The 21,122-nt window shown below is 42.1% G+C and overlaps 1 protein-coding gene across 4 annotated transcripts in view; it reads left to right on the top strand.

The window, feature by feature from the left end:
• Rgl1 (ral guanine nucleotide dissociation stimulator like 1) overlaps positions 1 to 21,122 on the top strand; it is a 351,061-nt gene that overhangs the window by 283,431 nt on the left and 46,508 nt on the right. For all 4 annotated transcript variants that reach the window (XM_029559234.1, XM_008824291.3, XM_008824289.3 and 1 more), the window contains 2 exons: positions 4,448 to 4,525; positions 18,836 to 19,020. In XM_029559234.1, the coding sequence (XP_029415094.1) occupies positions 4,448 to 4,525; positions 18,836 to 19,020 (263 nt within the window). The remainder of the gene's footprint in view (positions 1 to 4,447; positions 4,526 to 18,835; positions 19,021 to 21,122) is intronic.

Genomic DNA, 21,122 nt, shown 5'->3' with positions numbered 1-21,122 from the left:
GAGGCAGGTGGATCTTTTTGAGTTCAAGGTTCTAGGACAGCTGGGGCTACAAGGTGACCCTGTCTCAAAAAGACAAAAACAAACAAACAAACAAACAAAAACAAACAAAAAATTGAACTAATGATACCACCCTGTAGAACCGTTATGAGAATCAAGTGAAACAATCCACCCAAGGCACTTGGCACAGTGCCTGGCGCATAGCAAGTCTCAATGCCTGTTTCCTGCTATCATCAGTGACTCACATGCATCAAGAAGTGCTCACAAAGTTCTTCAGGATGACCCCATCCTGGTCTGCTTCTACTGAGACTTTCCTTTGGGGGCACAAAAATGAGAAAGTCTGCCCTCCAAAGCAGAGACTGTCTCTGTGGACAACTCCATCCTAGGGGTTCACTGAACCACTGATACCCTAGTTATCCCCTTTCTGACGCATATTAAACATTCATCTGCTCAGATGGGCTCCAAAGAGACCCATTGGAAATAGCTCTTCATTTCTTAAATGTTATGCTGGGATTTATTTCTAGTAGTTTTTAGTCTACAATAAATAATTGCTTAAGGGTATACTTTGCAAACATTTGTAAATCTTTCCTTTTGCCCTGTGACAACAGAGAAAACCATGTCAAATGTCTTCAGCCAGTTTGTATTTTGATACAAGTTTTATGAAGACAGGCAGTTGCTCATTGGTAAGGCTAGGAGGCTGGGCTTTGGTCTTAAGTTCCAGGGAGGCTGTGCAGAAATTGAAGATGACATTGTTGCCAGGCATGACTGTAGCTTTTCCATTGCCATTAATTAAGCACATGACATGCACATTGTTTATTTTCTCCCTTGGAGTAAAAGAAGTGAACTTGACTTTGTGATTTTTTTTTTTTTAGTATTTCTTTTTTGAGACAGGGTCTCCCTATAGCCCCAGCTGGCCTTGAACTCACTATGTAGACCAGGCTGGCCTGGAACTCACAGAGATCTGCCTGCCTCTGCTTCCCAAGTGCTGGGACTAAAGGCGTGCGCCACCACGCCCGGCTTGACTTTGATTTTTGATAGGAGGCTATGAGCAGGTTCAGGGAAACATCAAAGAAACATTCCTAATCTAATAAAACTCTCAGAAATGAACATCAAAAAGTTCTTGATTCCAAAGCTAAGTTAGGTTTTTTTTTTAAACCCCCTATAGAACATTAATTCTCCTAATGACTAAGAAAGGTGTAGAGGTAGAGAGTTCCCCTGCCCAGTGTATTAAGGTCTAGAAGGTTCTCACACTCTTTTGTTTCCTTTGTAACAGTGCATACACCTTTGCATTTTATACTGATGATGCCTTCAAGATCTCAGTTTTTAAAGTCTTAAAACCTTTTTCATGCTAATTTTAGATTATTTTTAAAAATAATCATAGCTAAAGCTTGAAATCAACTTTTTATGCTCCTAAGCCCTTAGAAATGAAAGTATAGACAGGTTAAGATGATTGTATAAGTGGAAGGCCAGATGGTGCTTTTGCAGAGAATGAACCTAGTATTGGAGCAGTCTGTTACCATGTCTGCTCTGGTCCCACTAGAACACTCATTTGTTCACAACAAATGGCTCCCCTGTGCCAGCAGAGTGCAGGCCCTGTTTTAAGCTCCAAAGAGCCGTGAATAAATGAGTAAAAAAGCCTATTCATAATAGAGTTTATGTTCTAGTGGACACCCAACATAACTACATTAATTTTAGAGTGTATTGGAAGACCTTAAAAGCTGCAGAGAAGAATAAAATAGTGAAGGGAATGCTGTTATTGAGTTGGGTTGCATTTTATATAGGATGGCCAGTGAAGACCTCGCCGATACGGCAGCACTTGAGGAATGCTCCGAGGGGCCAAGGGAACCTGTCGTTGGCACAGGTTGGGGAACTAGCAGAGGCAAGTGCTTCGTTGTGAGGCAGGGGGATACTGGTGGGTAGGTGAGGCAGAAGGTGGCCATACAGCCGGAAGGGCATGAAGTGAAGGCAAATTGTGGGAGGTGTGGGTAGAGCTGTGGGCAGATGATTTAGGGTCTTGTGACAGAGGTGAGACTGCTCTTTTCTTAGATTGGAGCCATGGGTGGATTTTGAGCAGAGGAAGGTTGTGATCTAACTTACTTTGAACTGGATTGCTCTGACAACTGGACAGAAGCCAGGCAATCATACTAGTTAAGTGGCTGTTGAACTGCTTTAACCCCAAAATGGTGGCAGTAAAAAAAAAAAAAAAAAAAAAATGAAAGTGATGAGAAGTATTTGGTTTAAGTACATAGTAAAGGCAGAGCCAGAGGGTTTCTTAATGGGTCAAATGGAGCAATAATGAGTGATTGGACCCTGTTCCCTGCCAACCCAGGCCTTATTATTGATGGATCTTACAGATATCCAAGTTATTTTGAAACCATCACCCTAGCCCTGATTGTGAACTGTGGACATTCTGGCAGTCAAGAGAATAGTTTTGTGATCTCGTCCATTGTCATTGGTATCAGGTTAATTAATGAGCAAGATCTTTGCTCACTGGTATAAGTTGCTTAGTTTTTCTTGATGTCACTTGATAATATACTGTGGGATCACCTCTTGGGGAGGACCTGAGGTAGGTACTGGTGTCATTCAGACCTCCACCTCAGCTCTTCAAAGAGCTGAAAAAGAGCTGGCAAGTGTGAGAAGCTATAGTAGAGACAGGGAGTAGGAGGACAGTCGGAAAACTTTAGTAAAAATCTTGAAAAGAAAAATATCAGAACGGTGAAACCTGTTATCTTTTCCTGGAAAGAGCATTCTTCCTTTGTTTCTGTTTCTCCTAGCCTCTAGTTGGAAGATAAAAGACATTTCCAAAATAACCAGAGAGAACACTAATAGACTAATTAGTGTAACAAAAACAAAGATCAAGGGCCATATTTAATAATTGATGGCTGTAGAGAGATGGGAATACACTGGCCTTGCAAGTGCCCCCTCTTCATTGCACCCACCCCAGTCTTTCCTACTTCAGCAAACCACAAAGCCTGTTGTGAGGCAACATGAGGACACAGTTCACTATGATGGTGGCCAAGGGTAGAGCCAAAAATATCCCACTGTTTATTTACTAGGAACTTCATTTCCTACTCCTGCCTGGCTCATGTGGGGTTGAGGAAACCTTAATCTGATCAAGCTCCTATCTCAGGAAGAGCAAAGGGTGGCCCTGGAAACTCTCATATGGCAGGTACAGCAAGCACGGGGGAAGAGGGCCAGACCAGTGGAAAATACCTTTGTGAGACTAAGAAACCCCTAAGGCAGATGAGACAGAGATAAAAGAGCAGGTGTGTGTGTGTGTGTGTGTGTGTGTGTGTGGTGCCTAAAGACACAACCTGGAACGTGTCAGGATAGGGTGATGGAGACACCAGATGGACTGACACTCAGTCAAACCAGATGGTGGGCTTTTATTTTTAAAAGGATTTGTAAATCCTAGGAACAAGAAGCCATAAGGGTACCGGAGCCTTTAATCTCATTATACAAGACAAAAGTGTGCACTTTAAAAATGTAAACCCACCAATTATAGAATTTCTGTTATCAAAACTTTAGGTTAGACAAACAGCTTTTCAAACTCTAGGGATTGAATTCTTTCTTGTTGGAAGGAGAAACTGCAGAATAGTCCAGGCATTATAAATTAATAGAGTTTTCTTTAAGAATTAGGTGTCAATTTAGTAAATGCACATTCTTTCTTTTCCTGCTTATAATGCTAAAGATTGAAGCCTGGACCCTGTGCATGTGCACAAGCACTCTATCACTGAGTCATATCCCCAGCCCCTAATATGTATTCTTAGCCTAACAAAACATGATATATTAGTATAAAATGGGCCCTGTGAAGTTAGAAGAAGAGCTAATATTATACCTAGCAACTGATCAACTTATTTTAGTATAATGTGAGTCAGTAATGAACAAGATTTAAAAAAATCTAAGCACAAGACCTGCTCCTCAGCTCTCTATCTATCCCACCTTTGTTTGAGAATCTAGAGTCATTTCCAGGATTTTCCAACAGGATCTATCCACAAGGAGAACAGACTCTCAGGTGTCTGTTTGGAGGCATCATTTGTACCTGTGTGTGACATGAGTGTGGAAGTATGTCCACAGACCGTGTCTCACTCATGTGGAGGCAGCAGAGGGCAGAGATGTAGGCTTGTGTGTGAGAATTCATGAGAAATCTGTCTTTGTAGCATGTAACACTTGATCCTCCTACTGAGATGAAAACCTAATGTAATCTAAAAAATCCAGAAAATATGGAAATATTATGAGAGCATTTTGAAGTAGTGTGGTAGTTAAATCATGTTTCTGTTTGGAATGTACAGCTATACCCATTATGTACTGTTGGTAACACTGCATCATTTTTATTGATGTTTCATAACTATTTCTTTCAATTACTACCAAAGTGTAGCTGTTATTTTGTGCTTGAAATTGAAAGAGCATCCTTCTGACTATTTCTGCTTGCTTATTTTCATCTCTGAAGGTATGGAAACCTGACAGACCCAAACTGTGAAGAAGATGGAAGTCCAAGTTCGTCAGAGTCCAAGGCCGTGATCAGGAAGTAAGTGTGTCTTTTCTAGCCATCACTAACTGTCAGAACAGTAATGTTAGCTGAGCATGGTGGTATGCACCTGTAATCCCAAGACCTTCAAGACTGAGGCAGGAGGACCATGAGTTCAAGGCTGGTCTTGACCGTATCACAGACCTTGTCTCATACCAAAACCAAAGTACTTTAGTAGACTTATTCCTTTGGATGCTACCCTGATTTTTCCCCGTAAAGCCTACATGCCCAGGCTTTTTAAAAAAATTACCTAATGATCCTTATTTACCCAGGAATAATTTATTGAGTGTGTACTGTTAGCCAGGCACTATCCTAAGGGATAGGAAATAGACAAGTATGTAAAACAAGTGAACAAAAACAATGATACAGCTCTTACGAAGTAAGAGTAAGCACAGAAGAGTGACGGAGAACAAGGCCAGGATGGTAGCCGGGTCCTGATGGGTTTCACCAGGTGTGTGGATCAGGTGCTCTGATCTGGTGACCCCCAAATTGCAGTTGAATGAGGTACAGGCTGAATCTTGTGATGTTGAGACAGAGAGAATGTGAAAAGGTCTCTGAGGTGGCAACAGTATTGGAGATGCAGCAGTGAGACAGCGAGAGACTTGGCAGGTACTCTGGTGAGATGCATGAGGTGGTGGTGACAGGTACAGATCATAAGAGGACGTGAAGGGCCTGGGAAAGGACATTGAATTTGATCCTGAGGAAGGTAAAAAAGCACACAGAAGGTTTTGAGAAAGTATTTCGGCCTCAGTTGTAGTTTAATAGGCTTGCTGTGGAGAGTGCACTGGCAGTGGGGCTAGAGGCAAAGGTGTTGTGCTAGCTGAGAACCTGGTTAGGACCTTTGCAAGGACCCAAGGCAAGGGTGATGGTAGTTTGGGCTCAAGCAAGGACAGTAGAGGTGCTCTGCTTCTGCAGACATCTTGAAGGCGTTGACAGGCTCTGCTAAACAGATGACCCATTTGAGAGCCAAAGAGGGGACCAGAACGCCTCCAAGGGCTAAGATTTGACCAACTGATAGAACCTCTGCTTTTTGAAACCAGCAAGACTAGGAATGGGGATCAAGTTTGATGGGGAGTGTGTGTCAGCAAGGTAGTCTTAGATGTTAATTTTGAGTTGAGAGGATGAGTCTGGTTTTGTAGATCCTTCTGGATAGAGGTGTATACTTAGCCTTAGTTTATAGATGGTATTTAAAACTGTGATACTGGCTATGATCTTCTGGGGACTAAAGAGAAGGTCCAAGGACTGGGCCCTGGGCCCTCTACTGCTTAGACTTAGGAAAATTGTGTCTGGCAGAGGAGACTAGAACAGAGCAGCTGAATGGGGGTGAGCAGAGGGGAGAAGGAGGAGGAGGAAATTTTAGCCCAGAAGGCATGGGAAGAGGAGTTGAAGAGGGGCAGAATACCGGGGTCAGAGCAGAAGAAATTCATTGCACATGGAATTTTGAGAAATGACATAGACCTGTTGGTGTTGCTTCTGGGTGTGCCTGTGGATAAGGAGAGCCTGTGGGGCTGAAGCTAGACTGGGGTTATGCTATACGGCCTTTAATTGCTCACAAAAGGGCCTGGATTTCTCCTGGCGAGCTATGGGCAGTCACCCATGGAAGGTTAGTTCAGGAGGGAAGCAGTATGAGAAGCCATCAGGGTGGGTTGGACTTGGGACCATCCTACTTAGCATGGCTGTGGAACCACAGCTCAGCATCACCAGGAAGCTTATTTGATGAAGATGCTCATGCCCCACCCTCAATTTATGGATTAGAATCTGCATTCAAAGATCAAGTGACTCTGAAGCACGTTAGAGCTTACAAATCATAAGAAGTGTTTAAAAATTGTTTCTGTTTATCCATGTAAACTTAACTAAAGTAACAACTTTTTAAAGAGAAATCTTTGAGTATGTCCAGAAGAAGAGATGCAATAGGAATTGAGTGATCAGCATGCCAAACATGCCCTAGACCTGTGAATGGATTTGGTCAAAGCCCTTTGTCACCTACGTGTGTTGGCACCAAGTCAAATTTAGAACTATCATTCAATTAGCCACTGGAATACCCAAGAGTAACAGTCTGAAACGTACCCGAGCCTTTCTGTTTCTCAGGGGGTGTTTTTGAGATTAAATAGGTTTGGGGGAAGTAGCAGTTAAGAAAATTGATTGTACCCTGGGATATGAAAAGTTGCGTTCATTATGTTAAAGTTCCACTGAAATTCATTGTGCACTGGGAACACTAACGTGGGTGAAACTCCAGGCTAAGCTGTTTTAAATAGCTTTAGAGTTTTAAGCACATGAAGCCTTAACAAAGAGCTTCACACAGAATTCCCCTGAGGGGTCTGTTATCTGAGGACAATAGTCCTTTCCCAAAGACTCACAGTGACTCGGTAGAAAGTTCTTGACCCTTTTGCTCAAACTGAGTTGCCTTTTTAAAGAATTGTGCTGGATGAAAACATACCACTTTATTTTATAATAGGTTGCTCTGTCCCACAGACTCTGGAATGTTAAAGTCCCCTCTCTCTGATGACCTCTTTCTACTTCCATTTCTCTTTCTTCTTTCTTCCTGTTTAATTTTTTCTACTCCTTAATTTTTATTCCATGTCCCCATTATCTTTTTATTCTCTCTCTCTCTCTCTCTCTCTCTCTCTCTCTCTCTCTCTCTCTCTCTCTCGTGACTATCCTGAAAATGTCCATTTCTACATATGGTCATTGCTTCATTTTTCTGAGAAGAAACTGAAGACGCACTTCTCCCACCCATATGTAACTACAAAATTCTCAAGTAGCCCAGACCTCTGACACCTGGAGCCACGAGTGAAGGCTTCCTCCTGACCCATAGATGTATGGAAGGCAGGGTACGTGGCATGGATTCTTGCAAGGTGACTTTGATGTTTGCCAGTATTTGGAGACATTTTGGCTGTGCTTGAGTGAGGTGCATACTCCTGGCATCTAGCAGGTAGAGGGCAGAGACGATGCTAAATGTCCTAGAATGCCCAGAACAAGGCTCCCCCCCTTACTGTCATGAGAGCCTCAGTAAGAAACCCTGCTGCAGTGTTGAGGATGTAGTCCCCAAGTGAAAACTGACTTCATTTGTGCACATCTAAGCATACTTACCTGGATATTTATCCATTCACATTACTTTTTATAATTAGGTGAATCAAATGCTGAGGTAGTCCAGGCCCAGCCACCTGGAAGATCAAAGACCAAGGCTCTGGGTAGAGCCCTCAGAGCTCAGTCCCAGCTCCTACGCTGGTACTGTCCCTCACCACCCATGTGGCCCCTGCTTAGCCACTTCAGTTTCACATTCTTCATTTGAAAAGTGAGCTCCTGGATCATCTGATCTCTGAGGTCCTTTCAAGTGCAGGTGAAATATTTGTGAATAATTTCTCTAAGGTGAAATAATGTGATTTTTCAGAAACCCAAACCAGAGATGTATTCCAAATATTATATTAGACTTTTGAGAGATATCTCTGACTGCTTTTCTCTCTTAAAAAGCCTGTAGCCAGCCTTAGTAAGACTGGAAGGAAAACGCAGACAGGCTTTTATTTACTTATTATTAAGCCATGACATCACAGCTGCTCTCTGTGGTCATAAAGATCAGAGCTGACACGCTGTCTGATGGAGCAAGGCCAGGAGTGACAGATGCTTGCTGTTTTCCTTTGCTCCAAATCTGTTCCATTGTGATTTCAGGTGGGCAGCAGACAGCAGGAAGCTAGTGACATTCTGATAACTCAGCATCCCACTTGGGGCAGACCTGGGGAAAACTGGGGGTGGCAACAGGGAATCACTATTGGATTTAACCGTGAGCAGATAAATACCCAAATATTGTTTGCTTTTTTTTTTCCAGTTTTTCTGTAAATCATAGAGGAATCGCACATTTCATATAGGCTCACATGTACCAAGTTATCAGTTTCCCTGATATTTGTAAATATGGATCTAATCAAGTTATCAGAGGACCTTAAAGAAGGAAAATAGTACTCAAGATGAAAGATTGGTTCCTGGTATACTGTGCCACATCTGACTTTTCATGCATTAAAAATAAGTTAACAGATTGCTCAGGGTGGTACTGTTTAGGCTTTCTACAGTACCTGGACCTCCAAAGTCAGCTGGCTCAGCAAGAATATCTTTAGTTGCCAAGAATCCTATCTCCACGTCTGGCTTCCAGATGTTAGGACCTTTGCCACAAAGTGACTTCTGGTGTTCAGGCTAGGCTGATGTAGAGAATAGTTGGGCCATGTTCCCCCCACCCCCACTAGGATCCCTAAAATGGCCACTATTTAGGAATCAGGAAACTCACTTCCTATGACAGCAGAAAATATCTCTGCTCCCATTCATTCCACCTGTGCCGCCTCATCCTTCCTGCCGACAGTTTTACGTGATAAAATGCTGTCTTTTAGAATAATAAAATTTGAACCAGTTAAGAAAAGGACATTTTTCATGAGACAAATTTGTTGCAACCATTGAATTCAGAAATGAGCAGAATATAAAGAAGGGATGGTAACCAGCCGTGTAGAACTTTATTCTTTGAAATGTATGAGAGCTCTCTCTCTCCCTCTCTCTGAGCGCACTGAACATGCCTAGTACCCCAACGTTCCAGCTCATCATCCCTAGTATTATGATTAATTACCGATATTGTTGATGATTGTCAAACATCCGATTGGTGGTTCTGCCTGGGCTGATGTGACAATGGCCCGTCACATCTGCTAGAATACTATGCAGCACTGAAGTGGGCCCCTCCTCTCTGTCTCTCTCTGTCCCCGTCTCCCCCTCTCTCTGTCCCTCATCTCTCTGCCCTCTCTGACCGTCATGTGAGTCCCCTGAAATCCATGCTCCCCTTCCATCCTCCTCTGTCCCTCTCTCTCACCTCTCTCTCCCCCCTCTCTCTCTCTCTCTCTCTCTCTCTCTCTCTCTCTCTCTGTGAACAACTTTTAAAAATATTTTAAAGAGATTAAAAACTAAATGACACTTCATATTTTTAATCTCTTTTCTAATATTGAGATAGCTTCTGTTTCCTTCTCTTTAATTGAACCTCATCACTTCCCGTCTGGAATGCCAGCTCTGTTTTCTCAAGCTCTTTGCCATCACAGTTCTTCAAATTGTTGAAATCATTCTATTTTCGTTTCTACACATTCAGAAAGTAGAAATGCCATACTTGTAATCCTTTCCTGAAACTGTAGATACTGACCCTAGGATCCAGTTGTTGGTAGAAGCTTATGTAAATATGAATCCAAGACATTGGGCCTACTTTAAAGAAAAGTTAAAGAAAGTTGGCTGTAATTATTAATGCCCAAGGAAATTAGAGTAGAAAATGTTTTAAAAGTCTTCCTGGAGTGTTTACAATCAATAATCTTTCCAGAAAATCCCAACACCCTAGAAGGCAATTGAACTGAGTGATTTTATGGAAAATGGGAAAAGAAAGAGGGATAAAAAAACCAAATCCAGTAAAAAAGAGACATAAAACACCAAACTTGGGCATGGTGATATTTATCTGTAATGTCAGCATGTGGAGTTGTGGAATTGTTAAGTTCATGACCAACCTGGGACACATATCTCAGTCTCAAAAAGACACCAAACAAACACAACAACAAAACAATAAAAGCAAACCTTCAAAATGTAGAATTAAAGATTATAATGTAAAAGTAAAACAAAAGAAATGGAGAAACAATGTGCCAAACTAAAGATCCTGGTATTATCTTTAAATTGCAGGACAAAGAAAGACGAATAGGAGAATTTTAAAAGCCATTACAGTTGTGCACTTAAGGGATGTGGGTAGAAAGTTCCAAAGCAGAAACAGGTGCTGTAACAATTCAGGAAGAATAAAACAATCAATGATTTAAACTGCATTTAAATCAATGATTCAAAAAGAAGAAAGACCGGTGATGTGACAGCGTTTTCCACCTGTTAGAAAATAGTAAACGGATGTCACAACCAGGCATGGGTTCTCGTGTCAACCTTTAGACAGTGGAGGTGATAAGGCCCTTGGCCACCCTAGCTGCCACCATTTCTGAAGTCTGCTTTGTTCACACCCCATGTCAGGTACTCTGCTAGGTGCCTTGTATTTTCTTTCCCATGGTAAATGTGCTGAGATCTTGCCCTCACTTCATAGGCACGTTCATGTAATTGAAGGGTCCCCTAATTCGGGTGCTTTGGCCAAGATTAAGCAGCTGATTCAGTGCTGGGTCTGGTGTTTGGAGTCAAATACCAAACTGAGCATCCCACCTAGCTTAGGCCTGACATGTAGGAGCAGGTGTTTGGCTTGCTTGTGATCCCCTTGCCCTGCTAGCAGCTCATAGGAATAAGACCACAGCAGCACATGAAGAATGAGATTGTTGTAACACCGTGGTGACACTGTTCTTATCCTGTGGTCTTTCGGTTTTGCATCATTTCCTTCAATTCCCACTGTTTCGCCCAGCTATTGCTTTACTATAGAATGAACACCCAACAAGGTCTCCAAACAGTTGTTATGAGATGTGGAAGTTAGACTTGTTTCCTGGAGAAGGGGATGGTTTGAAGGATATGAGAAAAGAAAGGAAGACTTGCAAATTAGTCAGGCCCATCACATGAGAGGTTGCTTCCTGTCCTTGGTGCCTTGTAGCATCTGATGTTACCAACAGAACTCTGTTCTAATGGTGGAAACTATAGAGAACTTCAGCAAATTTTTAAATAGAGGCCTATTTATAATATGCAAACTCCCTTCTCAAAGACAGTGGGGAATTGGAGAGAGAGTTATTGAGATCCCGAAATGATGATTTTGGTGGATTGTTGCCATGTTCTTTTCTAACAATAGCTAGAAGTTATTGACTGCTTAGTAAGAACAGTGCCTGTCCATGATAAACACTGTATGTACTTTAAAAATTCTCCTCCTAATGACCCTCTATATTGTTACTCTATTTGCAGAAGAGCAGCCTAGGGATCCATTTAAGGAACACATCCAAGGTCACATAGTGAATAAGTAAAAAAGCTTGGATTTCACCAAGGTTTTATTATCTACACTATGTAGCCTCTTCTTCCCCTGTGGTAAAAAAATGAAAATGTTTCTCTTAAGAACTTGGTGTGGGAATGAAAGACAGATGTATAGGTAACCTTGACTTTGGGTAACAGGTTTCAGGCTCATCTTATCCCTCTCCTACCCTGGTCCTCCACTACTTCTTCAGTATTTCTGAGCATCTTCCTATCAGATTTTTTCCTCCCTCCTATAGTCTTGAGGCATTTTCTCTTCTTTAATTGCCCACTGGGCCCTGCCCTGTCCTTGCCTCCTTGTGCTTAGATCTTGACTTTGGCTTCGTTTGCATTTATTTTTTCCTGGCTCTATCTTGGTCCCTCCTTTGATTCCCCTCACAGTGTTCTAATCCTTATTTAACCACAAACCACAGTGTAACAATGGAAAGTACAAGAAGCCAAGGCAAGATGACCCTGACAAGTCCAGATAGTAATGTTTCCATTCTTTGGTGAGGGGGAGAGAAGAAGCTCTGTACCATCCTCTGTTCTTTCTCATCAGGAAAACCATCTCGCTGGAAGCCTCAGAGGCAGCCTCTATTTGGCAATCTTCCCTGAAACAGAGGAACACCGTTCTGTGACTATGAGATCAAAGTGGAGGGTCCAGTTCAGTTAGGGTCAAGGTCGACTTAGCCTTCGTTCCCTGAAAGACAAAATGCAATGGATCCCACCAGCAGAGCTTGGCAAAGGCACAGCTATGTTCCTTACAAGGCTCACATCTTACTTTCTCATTACTTGTGGAGATGATCAAGTTTTTGGAGAATGTGATAGAATAGGAAAACATCTTGCTGTATTTCAAAAACGTTCTATGTATTATCTTCTGATGATGATTAAATACAATAAAAAAAATTTTTTTGGTCTTTTTGAGACAGGGCCTCCCTGTAGCCCTAGCTGGCCTGGAACTCGCTGTGTAGACCAGGCTGGCCTCTGCCTCCCTAGTGCTGGGACTAAAGGTGTGTGCCACCACGCCCAGCCTTAAATACAATAAATTATTATCTCAAATCTCTTTCTGTGGCAGGAAAAGGACTCTACAAGGGCAGCGTTGTCCTATTTGTCATAGTAATCCTATTTTTCTTGACTTGGTGATAACATATCATGGGAAGTATAATATACATCATAAACTTTTTATTAAACTTACCCATTCTAGAGTATTTAGTCACTTATGGAATTTTAGGACAATTTAATATGTTTACTTACAATCTCTGTGCTTGTTAAAAATCGATGCTTCAAGCACACCTGCTGCGTGTCAACCCTTTGGCTGTGCACTGCATGTCTAAAGGTCCCCAGTAGTTGGAAATTCTGTGCCAGTTCCTCTCTCTGCCAAGTCACCTGTCCATTACCTTCTAACCAGGTGTTAACAAGTGTGACTTGTGCTTGCTGAGAAGTCAGTGAGCATAGCTCCTGTGTATACCCATGCTGTATTCCTCCCCTCTCTTTCAGTTCTTTAGAGGTCCCAAGTCCCTTAGTGCTTGGTTCTCTCCCCCCAGGACTTTTGCTTGCAGTATTGCCCCAGTCTTCACCCCCCACTGACTCCTTATCCATAAGATTTCAGCTCTCAAGGAGGACCTCCTGAAGACTTGACCAAGTTCCCTCTGAAGGTCAATGCTTCCAAGGGTCCCTCAACTCCCCTATTGTGACACTTATCATATAATTAGTAAATTTTTGTGAATATGGAAACTAAAGGGTACTTAATAGTATTGGTTTAGTTAGTCAATTAATTCTCCCCAGGGTCTCGTTTCTGGAAGGAACAGCCTTAGAAGCCACATCAGCAGGCTCCACACATTGACATCTGAGCTGATCTTCCTTTCTCTATAGGCTTTTGTAATAGGTTGCAAAGGTGTTTATTGCAAACAATGCCCATGGTAAAAAATACTACCATGTCCCCTCTGCCAGCAGATGTAGCTGCTGCCTCTGGCCACATACCTGGTATGTCTACTCAGATTCAAACTGCCCTTTGAGACTGAGGATTTCTGCTCTGTAATCCACCAAAAAGTTGCTTTTGGAAAAGGAAGCCATGTGCAGACTTTCCTCCTTAACTGTAGACTATGGCATAGTCTTACTCTGTCCATGTGCTTTCAGAAAGTTTTCACAGTTTCACTGCAGTTTTGCAAATCATTCAGGACTCCTGTCTCATGGTTAATATTCTAGTTTGAGACTTTGAATTGCTGTGTCCCAGAGTGACCCTTAGGAAGGATGTGTGTGTGTGTGTGTGTGTGTGTGTGTGTGTGTGTGGTGTGTGTGTAGAATTTGTTCATAGTAATGACCTTCTTCCAGCAGTCTTGAAGTCACATGGGTTCTGGCATGGTCTGCTTATCTGCCCACAGTATCATGTTCTCTGTGACAGGAGACAGATTCTTTGAGCTGATTTTCATGAGTTGATCCCACTGAGCCATTTTATCTTTCAGTCACTTTGTAACTTTTGGCAAATCACTGTGAGAGTGTTATCAATTACATCTCTCTTGAAGTATCTCAGAAGATCCTATTGACATGTCATTTGAAATCGCAACTGATCAGAGTCATATAGATGCAGGCAGGTGTTTTCTGTCCCTTCTCCAATTAGGGGTCAGTGGAGTTAGAAGCAAAGTCCCTGAGGTGACAGGTGACACCACCCACGAGGAATTGCACTTTTTTTCTCTCAGCCTCCCTTTTTATCTGTGCACAGGGACAAGTGACTTCTCCAGTCAAGTAGGCACACCTTTTCTGTGCATTGGTGACCTCAACCAGAATTTCCCTTCCTAGTAAGGTACTCCTCCCCCTCAGTTCTGCTTAGCGTATAGTTTAGATTAGGAGTGGAGCCGGGCAGGGAATCTTGGAAAAGCCATTGTCCCCTAATTGTGTTTATCATAATTTTGTGATGTTGCTTTCCTTTTTGGACTTTTAACAGTTTCACATTTGTATCTGCTGCTTAGTCTATGAAGAACAGAAAGTTTTTTCTGAGGCCTGGCAAACATAAAGCTACTTTGAGTGTTGGGCAAGGACCTAGGCCTTTCCAGAAAGCCCCCCTCCCTGGCTTCTGAGAAACACTGCTGATAGGAGGGCAGGGGTCTGCTCGTTTTTGTTGTGCTGTCTTTGAGTGTCTTTCTCTTCTTCCTCCCCACCTCCTCTTCCCCCTCCTTCTCTCCTACCTTTTCTTCCTCCTCCTCTATTCCTCTTTTTGGTGAAAATGCTTTGCCAGGCAAGTTCAGTGTCTGGATTTGTGGTGAACTCTCAGAACCTCCTTAGGCTAACCATCGGGAAGGTCACTGACACAAAGGGTAAACTGAGGAGCTTGTTTAACAGAGCAAGTTGGCAGTGTTAGACCGAGGAGGACAGAGTGGGCACTGGGTCACCCCAGCCTTTCCTCAGCCTTCTGGAGCTGCAGCTTTTCACAGACATACGCTCTGCACAATATGCCTTGCAGAACTACTCACACATGTACACGGATGAAAACTAAGACACACATTTTATAATTGTTTACAATCACAAGAACTTGAAAATTACTTAAATATCTGCCTGCTAGTGGAAGAATCCTTAGATTAATTATGTGCACCATGAGGCAGAACATTGTGTTCCTGGTGAGATAGCACTAGAGGCAGTGAGTGGAGGAGTTTGGAACATACTGATAAGTGAAAAAGTTTATTTGTATTTGCATATTAAACATATTTAAATATGTGTATATAGACACAAAAATGTCTGGAAGGATATGCTATAAACTAATGTCATAAGAATAGGGTTAAAATGAAGGGGCAGTATGTATTTTGCTTTTTAGTTTATATACATTTGTGAGATTTACTCTTTAAATTTTTTTATTTATATTTTATGTGTATGAGTGTTTTGCCACACGTAAGTGCTCCACATATGTGCATGGACTTGGAACTGGAGTTAATAATGGTTGTAGCCTACATGTGGGTCCTCTTCAAGAACAGCCAGTGCTCTTAACCGTTAAGCCATCTCTTCAGCCCCAGAGATTTACTCTTTTCACAATAAATGATGAGTTTCATAATTTGAAAGTTAACAAATATGATCTGTTGAGAAGCAAATGATATATTAACACCAGTGGCTTTTACTGGTGTGGAATGATTTCCTCTTTTCTTTTCCCTTTACTTTCCTTTCATCTTCACCTCTGTCTTTCTCTTTTGTATTTAAAATTTTTTTTGAGAATTTCATATATGGGTATTGTATTTGCATTATTTTCATCCCTCCCAGTCCCCCTCTAATTCCTCCTATGACCTCTCACTCGCTTGCAATTTCTCGTCCTCTTCTTTGATTGATATTGTTACATATATTTCCATAAATTTACAAACACACACACACACACACACACACACACACACACACGGCACTGAGTCCACTTAGTGGTGCTCCTGTGCACCTGTGTTTAGAGCTGCCCACTTGGGATTAGATAACTTCTCAAGGAGCTAGTCCCTGGAGAAAACTGATCCTTCCTCCCTCCCTCAGCATCCAGTGATAGCTCTCTTCATCTAGAGGTGGGACAGGCAAGGTTTCACTCTGTAACGCAGGCTGAGCTGGAACTCACCCTGTCACCCAGACTGACCTTGAATGCACACAGTCCTCTGCCTCAGCCACCAGAGTACTAGGATTGCAGGTGTGAGCCACCACATCTGGCTTGTAAATTTGGATTTCTGTGTGGAAATTCTTATGTTAAGAAACACTGAGGGCTCACTGGGCTATTGCCTCCTTGTTAGATAGTCCTCTTTTTGATTTTCATGGTGTGATGTGAAATGACTACCTCTCTGTGTTTTCACCTGTATTGTTGAAAGGCTATATTCTCAATGAATATCAAAGGATCTCTAGTAAATGGATCAAATCACCCTTACTTTAAGAATTAGAAAAGTGTTCTTCAGGCTGATGTGTGGGAATGTCAGAGTTTCTGTGTTCTGGTCTGTCATTACAGCTATACACCCATCATGGTTCTGGACTTGCTGTCTATCAAAAGGAAAGGGAATTACTCACAGATAAAGTATATTTGGTATGAAAGTTAAACATTAGAATGATGACTTGATTTTAAAAAACTTTTACTTATTCTTTGACAGTTTAGTACATGTATGTGCTATTTCTTGATCTTGATCCCATCCATCCCAACACCCCTCCCTACCCTCTGCAGACACTTGTCTCTTCCCCCTTCACGTCCTCTTTTTTTTTTCTTTTCTTTTTTGTAATCCACTGAGTCCAGTTAGTGGTGCCTACTGGAATACTGACTGCTAATCATTTTGAAAAATCCATCATATTTAAGTTTGGTGAACAAAGCATAAATAACACAGCTTAAAGGCCCTCATTTCATCATATTTGTGTTTTCAATTTTAATCCAGAGCCCAGATTACTTTCTACCAGCTTTCTAGATGGGAATGAAGTTTTTGTTTATAAATTCATTTAATCTGGACTAAAGATTTAGGGTATTGAATTATTTTTATTATTTGATGGTTTCATATCATTTACTTTCTTACAGATAATTGAGTATTACAATTCCAAATGCCTTGTAGTACATATTAGTGAAACAGTGATGTACAGTGAAAACAGTCAGCACATTAACATTACTTCTGCCTGTGCTTGAGCTCTATAAGCAAAATTTAGTGTGCTTTCATCATTTATGCCTTGATCGTGGTCTATTGCCATAGGACAGTTAAGACATACCTGTGAAAGCTCAGCTTGCAGTTTCACATAATGGGTAGCAGGTTATATTTTTTAGTTATGTAAACAATTTGTTTGAAGTACAATTAGATAATATTATATTTTTAAATTTTGATCTTTTAATTTTTCCCTTTTTATGGTACTGTGGATCAAACGTAGGGCCTTGTGTATGTTAGGCAAATATTATACTACTCAACTATATCCTCAATCTGTTAGAAAAACATTTTGTGGGACTGGGGTGATGGTCAGTTGGTAAAGTGCTTGCTGAGCAAGGATTAGAACCTGAGTTGGTTCCAGCACCCACCCATTAAAAGAAAAGCTGGACCACCTGGTTCTGGGGAGGCAGAAACAAGAGGATTCCTAGAGCTGGCTACGTAGCCAGTCTAGCCTAATTGTGAGCTCTACATCCCAGGGAGAGACCCCTGCCTCAAAAAGCAAGGTGGGTGTTTTGTGAGGAAAGACGCCCAAGGTTAAAAACTCTGACCTCCACATGTACACACCCACGCACCCATACACATACACCATTTTGTATCTGAAAGAGTTTGGTCACTCAGACCTGTAGCTAAGATGAGGTATAGTTTCTCTGCCAATTAAACACATATAGGTGAATTGATAGTTTTGTCGTCTTCATCAGCCAGCATCAGTGAGTATTCTGCTTATGGGGTTATGGTTGTTAAGGAAGCAGATTATCTGGTTTTTTGACATGAGACCCAGAAGTACCTGTGAAGTCTTGAACATGAAGTGTAGAGTATAGTGTTCCCAACATTTTATCCTTTTGTTATTACTCTGACTCTTCCCTGAAGGGAGGGGCTGTCCTAACATAAAGGCAACACCCCTGAGTTATTAGTGGTGTGTTGAGGAAGCCAGGCACAGACAATGATTCCAACTCTCTGTGCTCTGCATCTGGTAGACCCTGTGTGTGTGTCTGTCAAAGGAAATTGCTTCCCACTAGTTTTGCTTACTTTTTCTTTTCTTTTTGTCTTTCAAAGACCTACCTTCTCCACCCTACTGTTCTTCCCACTTGTGACATATTCTCCTCATTGCAACATGAGAAACAAAGGGATAATTTTATGAGGACATTTTTGGTGCTCGTGCTGAAGCACTGGCGATGTTTATAAGACTGAATTTATGAATTGTCTTTTTCCCCCCAAACCCAGACAATTCCTTTTGCCAGATGGATTTCTGACCTGATGGTAGCCAGTTATCTCCTCTGTGTGTGTGTGTGTGTGTGTGTGTGTGTGTGTGTGTGTTGTATTGTGTGCCACAGCCCATGTGTGGAGGTCAGAGAACAACTTGAAGTTGGGTCTCTTCTACCATATGGGATCCAGGGATCAAACTCAAGTCATCAGCTAGCCCTTTACCAGCTGAGCCATCCTGATGGCCCAGTTGTATACAGAAACTACTTTTGGAATTTATTAATCTTCTGCATTTTTTTCTGTCCTTGTTGAGTTTTCCAAAGTATAGATTTCTTTTTTATTTAAACAAAAACAAAATGCTAGCAATCTCCCTCCCACTCTCCTTCAGCTGCCAGCTGTTACTTGGAGTTAGCTTACTTTCAGGTGCTTTGCAATCACTGGTGTTTCCAGGAACTTGTGGTTACATTATCTGCTGACCACCTCCCAGGTTTACCTGTGAGCACTGGCCTAGGTGGGGCTTGGCTTGAGTCCCACAGGCACTGGTGTGTAGTGATTTTTCATTTCTTGTTCTCAGTGCTATTGCTTCCATCCTGAGGGCCTGGCTTGACCAGTGTGCAGAAGACTTCCGGGAGCCCCCTCACTTCCCTTGCCTGCAGAAGCTGCTTGACTATCTCAAAGGGATGATGCCTGGCTCCGACCCAGAGAGAAGGGCACAAAACCTTCTGGAGCAGTTCCAGAAACAGGAAGTGGATACCGACAGTGAGTACCTGCTTGGGTCCAGGAAAAAGCTAAATTCTTATTCTTCAGCATGGAAGTTCTCCAGTTATTGTCAGAACAGGAAACCATGGTACTCTAGGGATGCACTGCCAGAAAATTGGGGTGGGTGTAAAACTATTGAAGTGCTAGCTTTAGGACCTTAGGGTTTTGGAGGGATTTTTCAAGACCACCTAGTTTAGCTTCCTTATTTTACAGATTAAATTGTGAAACTGGCTCAAAGTAGCTAAGTAATTTCCTGGGGTTTCTTCTGTTACCAAGAAGGGAGTTTCCTTGGTGATTTTCTTTAACCTTCTCTTGTCAGTATGTGCCATGTTGAACCTAAATTGACTATTTTCTGCCTAACATTTCTATCAAATGTAAACCCATCACAAACAACCAGCAGGCAAGGATTCAAGCCCAGTTTCCTTTCTCCTTCACAGGAGCTTGGAAGAGTTGGTTCTCCTTTAGCCTAGAAAGCATCTCTGTAATGCTTCCCCTGGTAGTATAGATTAATGTCAGTTAGCATCTCTAATGGTCTTATCAGAGGAAGTTTCAAAGACTGTTTTTTCCTAGTTGAGGTTGACCTTGTGTTTTCAAGGACAAAGGCAGGGACACCACCACTGCTGGTCATAGGGTTTGTAGGACCATCAGGCTCTGAAGAAATGAGTAAAGGGATTCTAATGGGCTTCCAGCACGATGATTTATCCCTTCCATGGGGTGCTGGGTAACCGTTTCCATGGTAGCTGACCCACTTGGAGCTTCCACAGTTCCCTGAGGTAATGCCTGCTTTCCTCAGTGAGGGAAAGGAAATGGGTCCTAAGGCAGATAAGGGATGGGGCCCCAGCACCAAAGAAAAGAAAATACAGTGACTCTAAATTCCACTCAATACCTGTTGAATATTTTATGTATGGTAGAACAGAGAAGGGGAATGCGATTGCATCATTAGGCACTGACTGCCAAGGGCTTTATATCTCAGATGACTTCATCTGCCAGGAATGCTTGAATACCAGGGGCGCTCCTCCAGCTGCTGGACCTCAGCTCCCTTCAGGGCCTCTGGCCTGGCTTTGTGCTAGAGTGGAAAATGCTGTGTTAGAGCCCAGCGTTCCCCACTGGGGCTGCCCCTGGCTCCATGCCTAATTGGGGGAACCAATGGGACCAGTCATTGGTTGTCTCCAGCACAGGGACTGGAGGGCAGAGCTCATTTGGCAGGCAGAGGCAGGAAAGAGGGAGGTGGCCTGACTTTACAGAAACTTTTAGGCAATATCTAAGAATGAATCTTTTTCTAAGTTTGGAAAAATTGTAATCAAGAAAGCTCCAGACCCTGTTTATGGAGCACAGGAGCCATTCCTGAGAAGGAGTGTTAGGAACTTGGTTCTGGTACTCATTCTCCATCTCACGCTGGAGAAAGCAACAAAGCTTTCTCCATGCTTCTCAAAAGTAAAATTGTGCTTGGAGTTTTTTACTTACTCCTGGAAGAGAGTCAGAAGCTGGAGCAGGGAAGACATGGGTTAGGTACCAGAGAGAAAGGATCATGTGATCTTCACATATAGTGACATTCTAGGTGCACATTAGACCAACACAAGTGTTCAAATGAGTGAATGAATGATGTCAAGTTTTAGCCTGTACATTTCTTGGCTGAAGTGGGACAGCTTCTGCATTGCTTTACTTATATTAAGGTATATTGTAGTTGTCAAGAGGGATGAGAGTCCCCTTTGAACCTTTGGTTAGCATCCCCAAATTTCTTTTTTCTTTTTTTTTGTTAATATTTTTATTTACATAAATAATTTATTGAGAATTTCATACATGTATATAAGGTGTTTTGATCAAATCCGTGCCCACTCCCTCCCCTCCAACTCCTCCCACATCTCGACATCACTTTTTTCTGATAACTTCATGTACTCTTTCTTCTTCTTTGATTTTAAATGGGGCTTTTGGATGCTCTAACATTCCCCCTTCTGAAGAGGTAACCCTAAAATCTTTTAAGGATTAGATAAACGCTCCCAAATATTTTCGACAGTTTTGGCTTTTGGAATGGAGTAGTTTGCAAAGAATCCCAAGGACATTGTGAGTTTTAGCCAAGAAACTGGCTTCTTTTCTTTGGGGTG

The sequence above is a fragment of the Nannospalax galili genome, unplaced genomic scaffold (assembly GCF_000622305.1).
Source record: "Nannospalax galili isolate Female #2095 unplaced genomic scaffold, S.galili_v1.0 scaffold227, whole genome shotgun sequence".
Classification (NCBI taxonomy): domain Eukaryota; kingdom Metazoa; phylum Chordata; class Mammalia; order Rodentia; family Spalacidae; genus Nannospalax; species Nannospalax galili.
The sequence above is the reverse complement of the archived record's forward strand: the minus strand, read 5'-3'. Positions and strand labels throughout refer to the sequence as shown.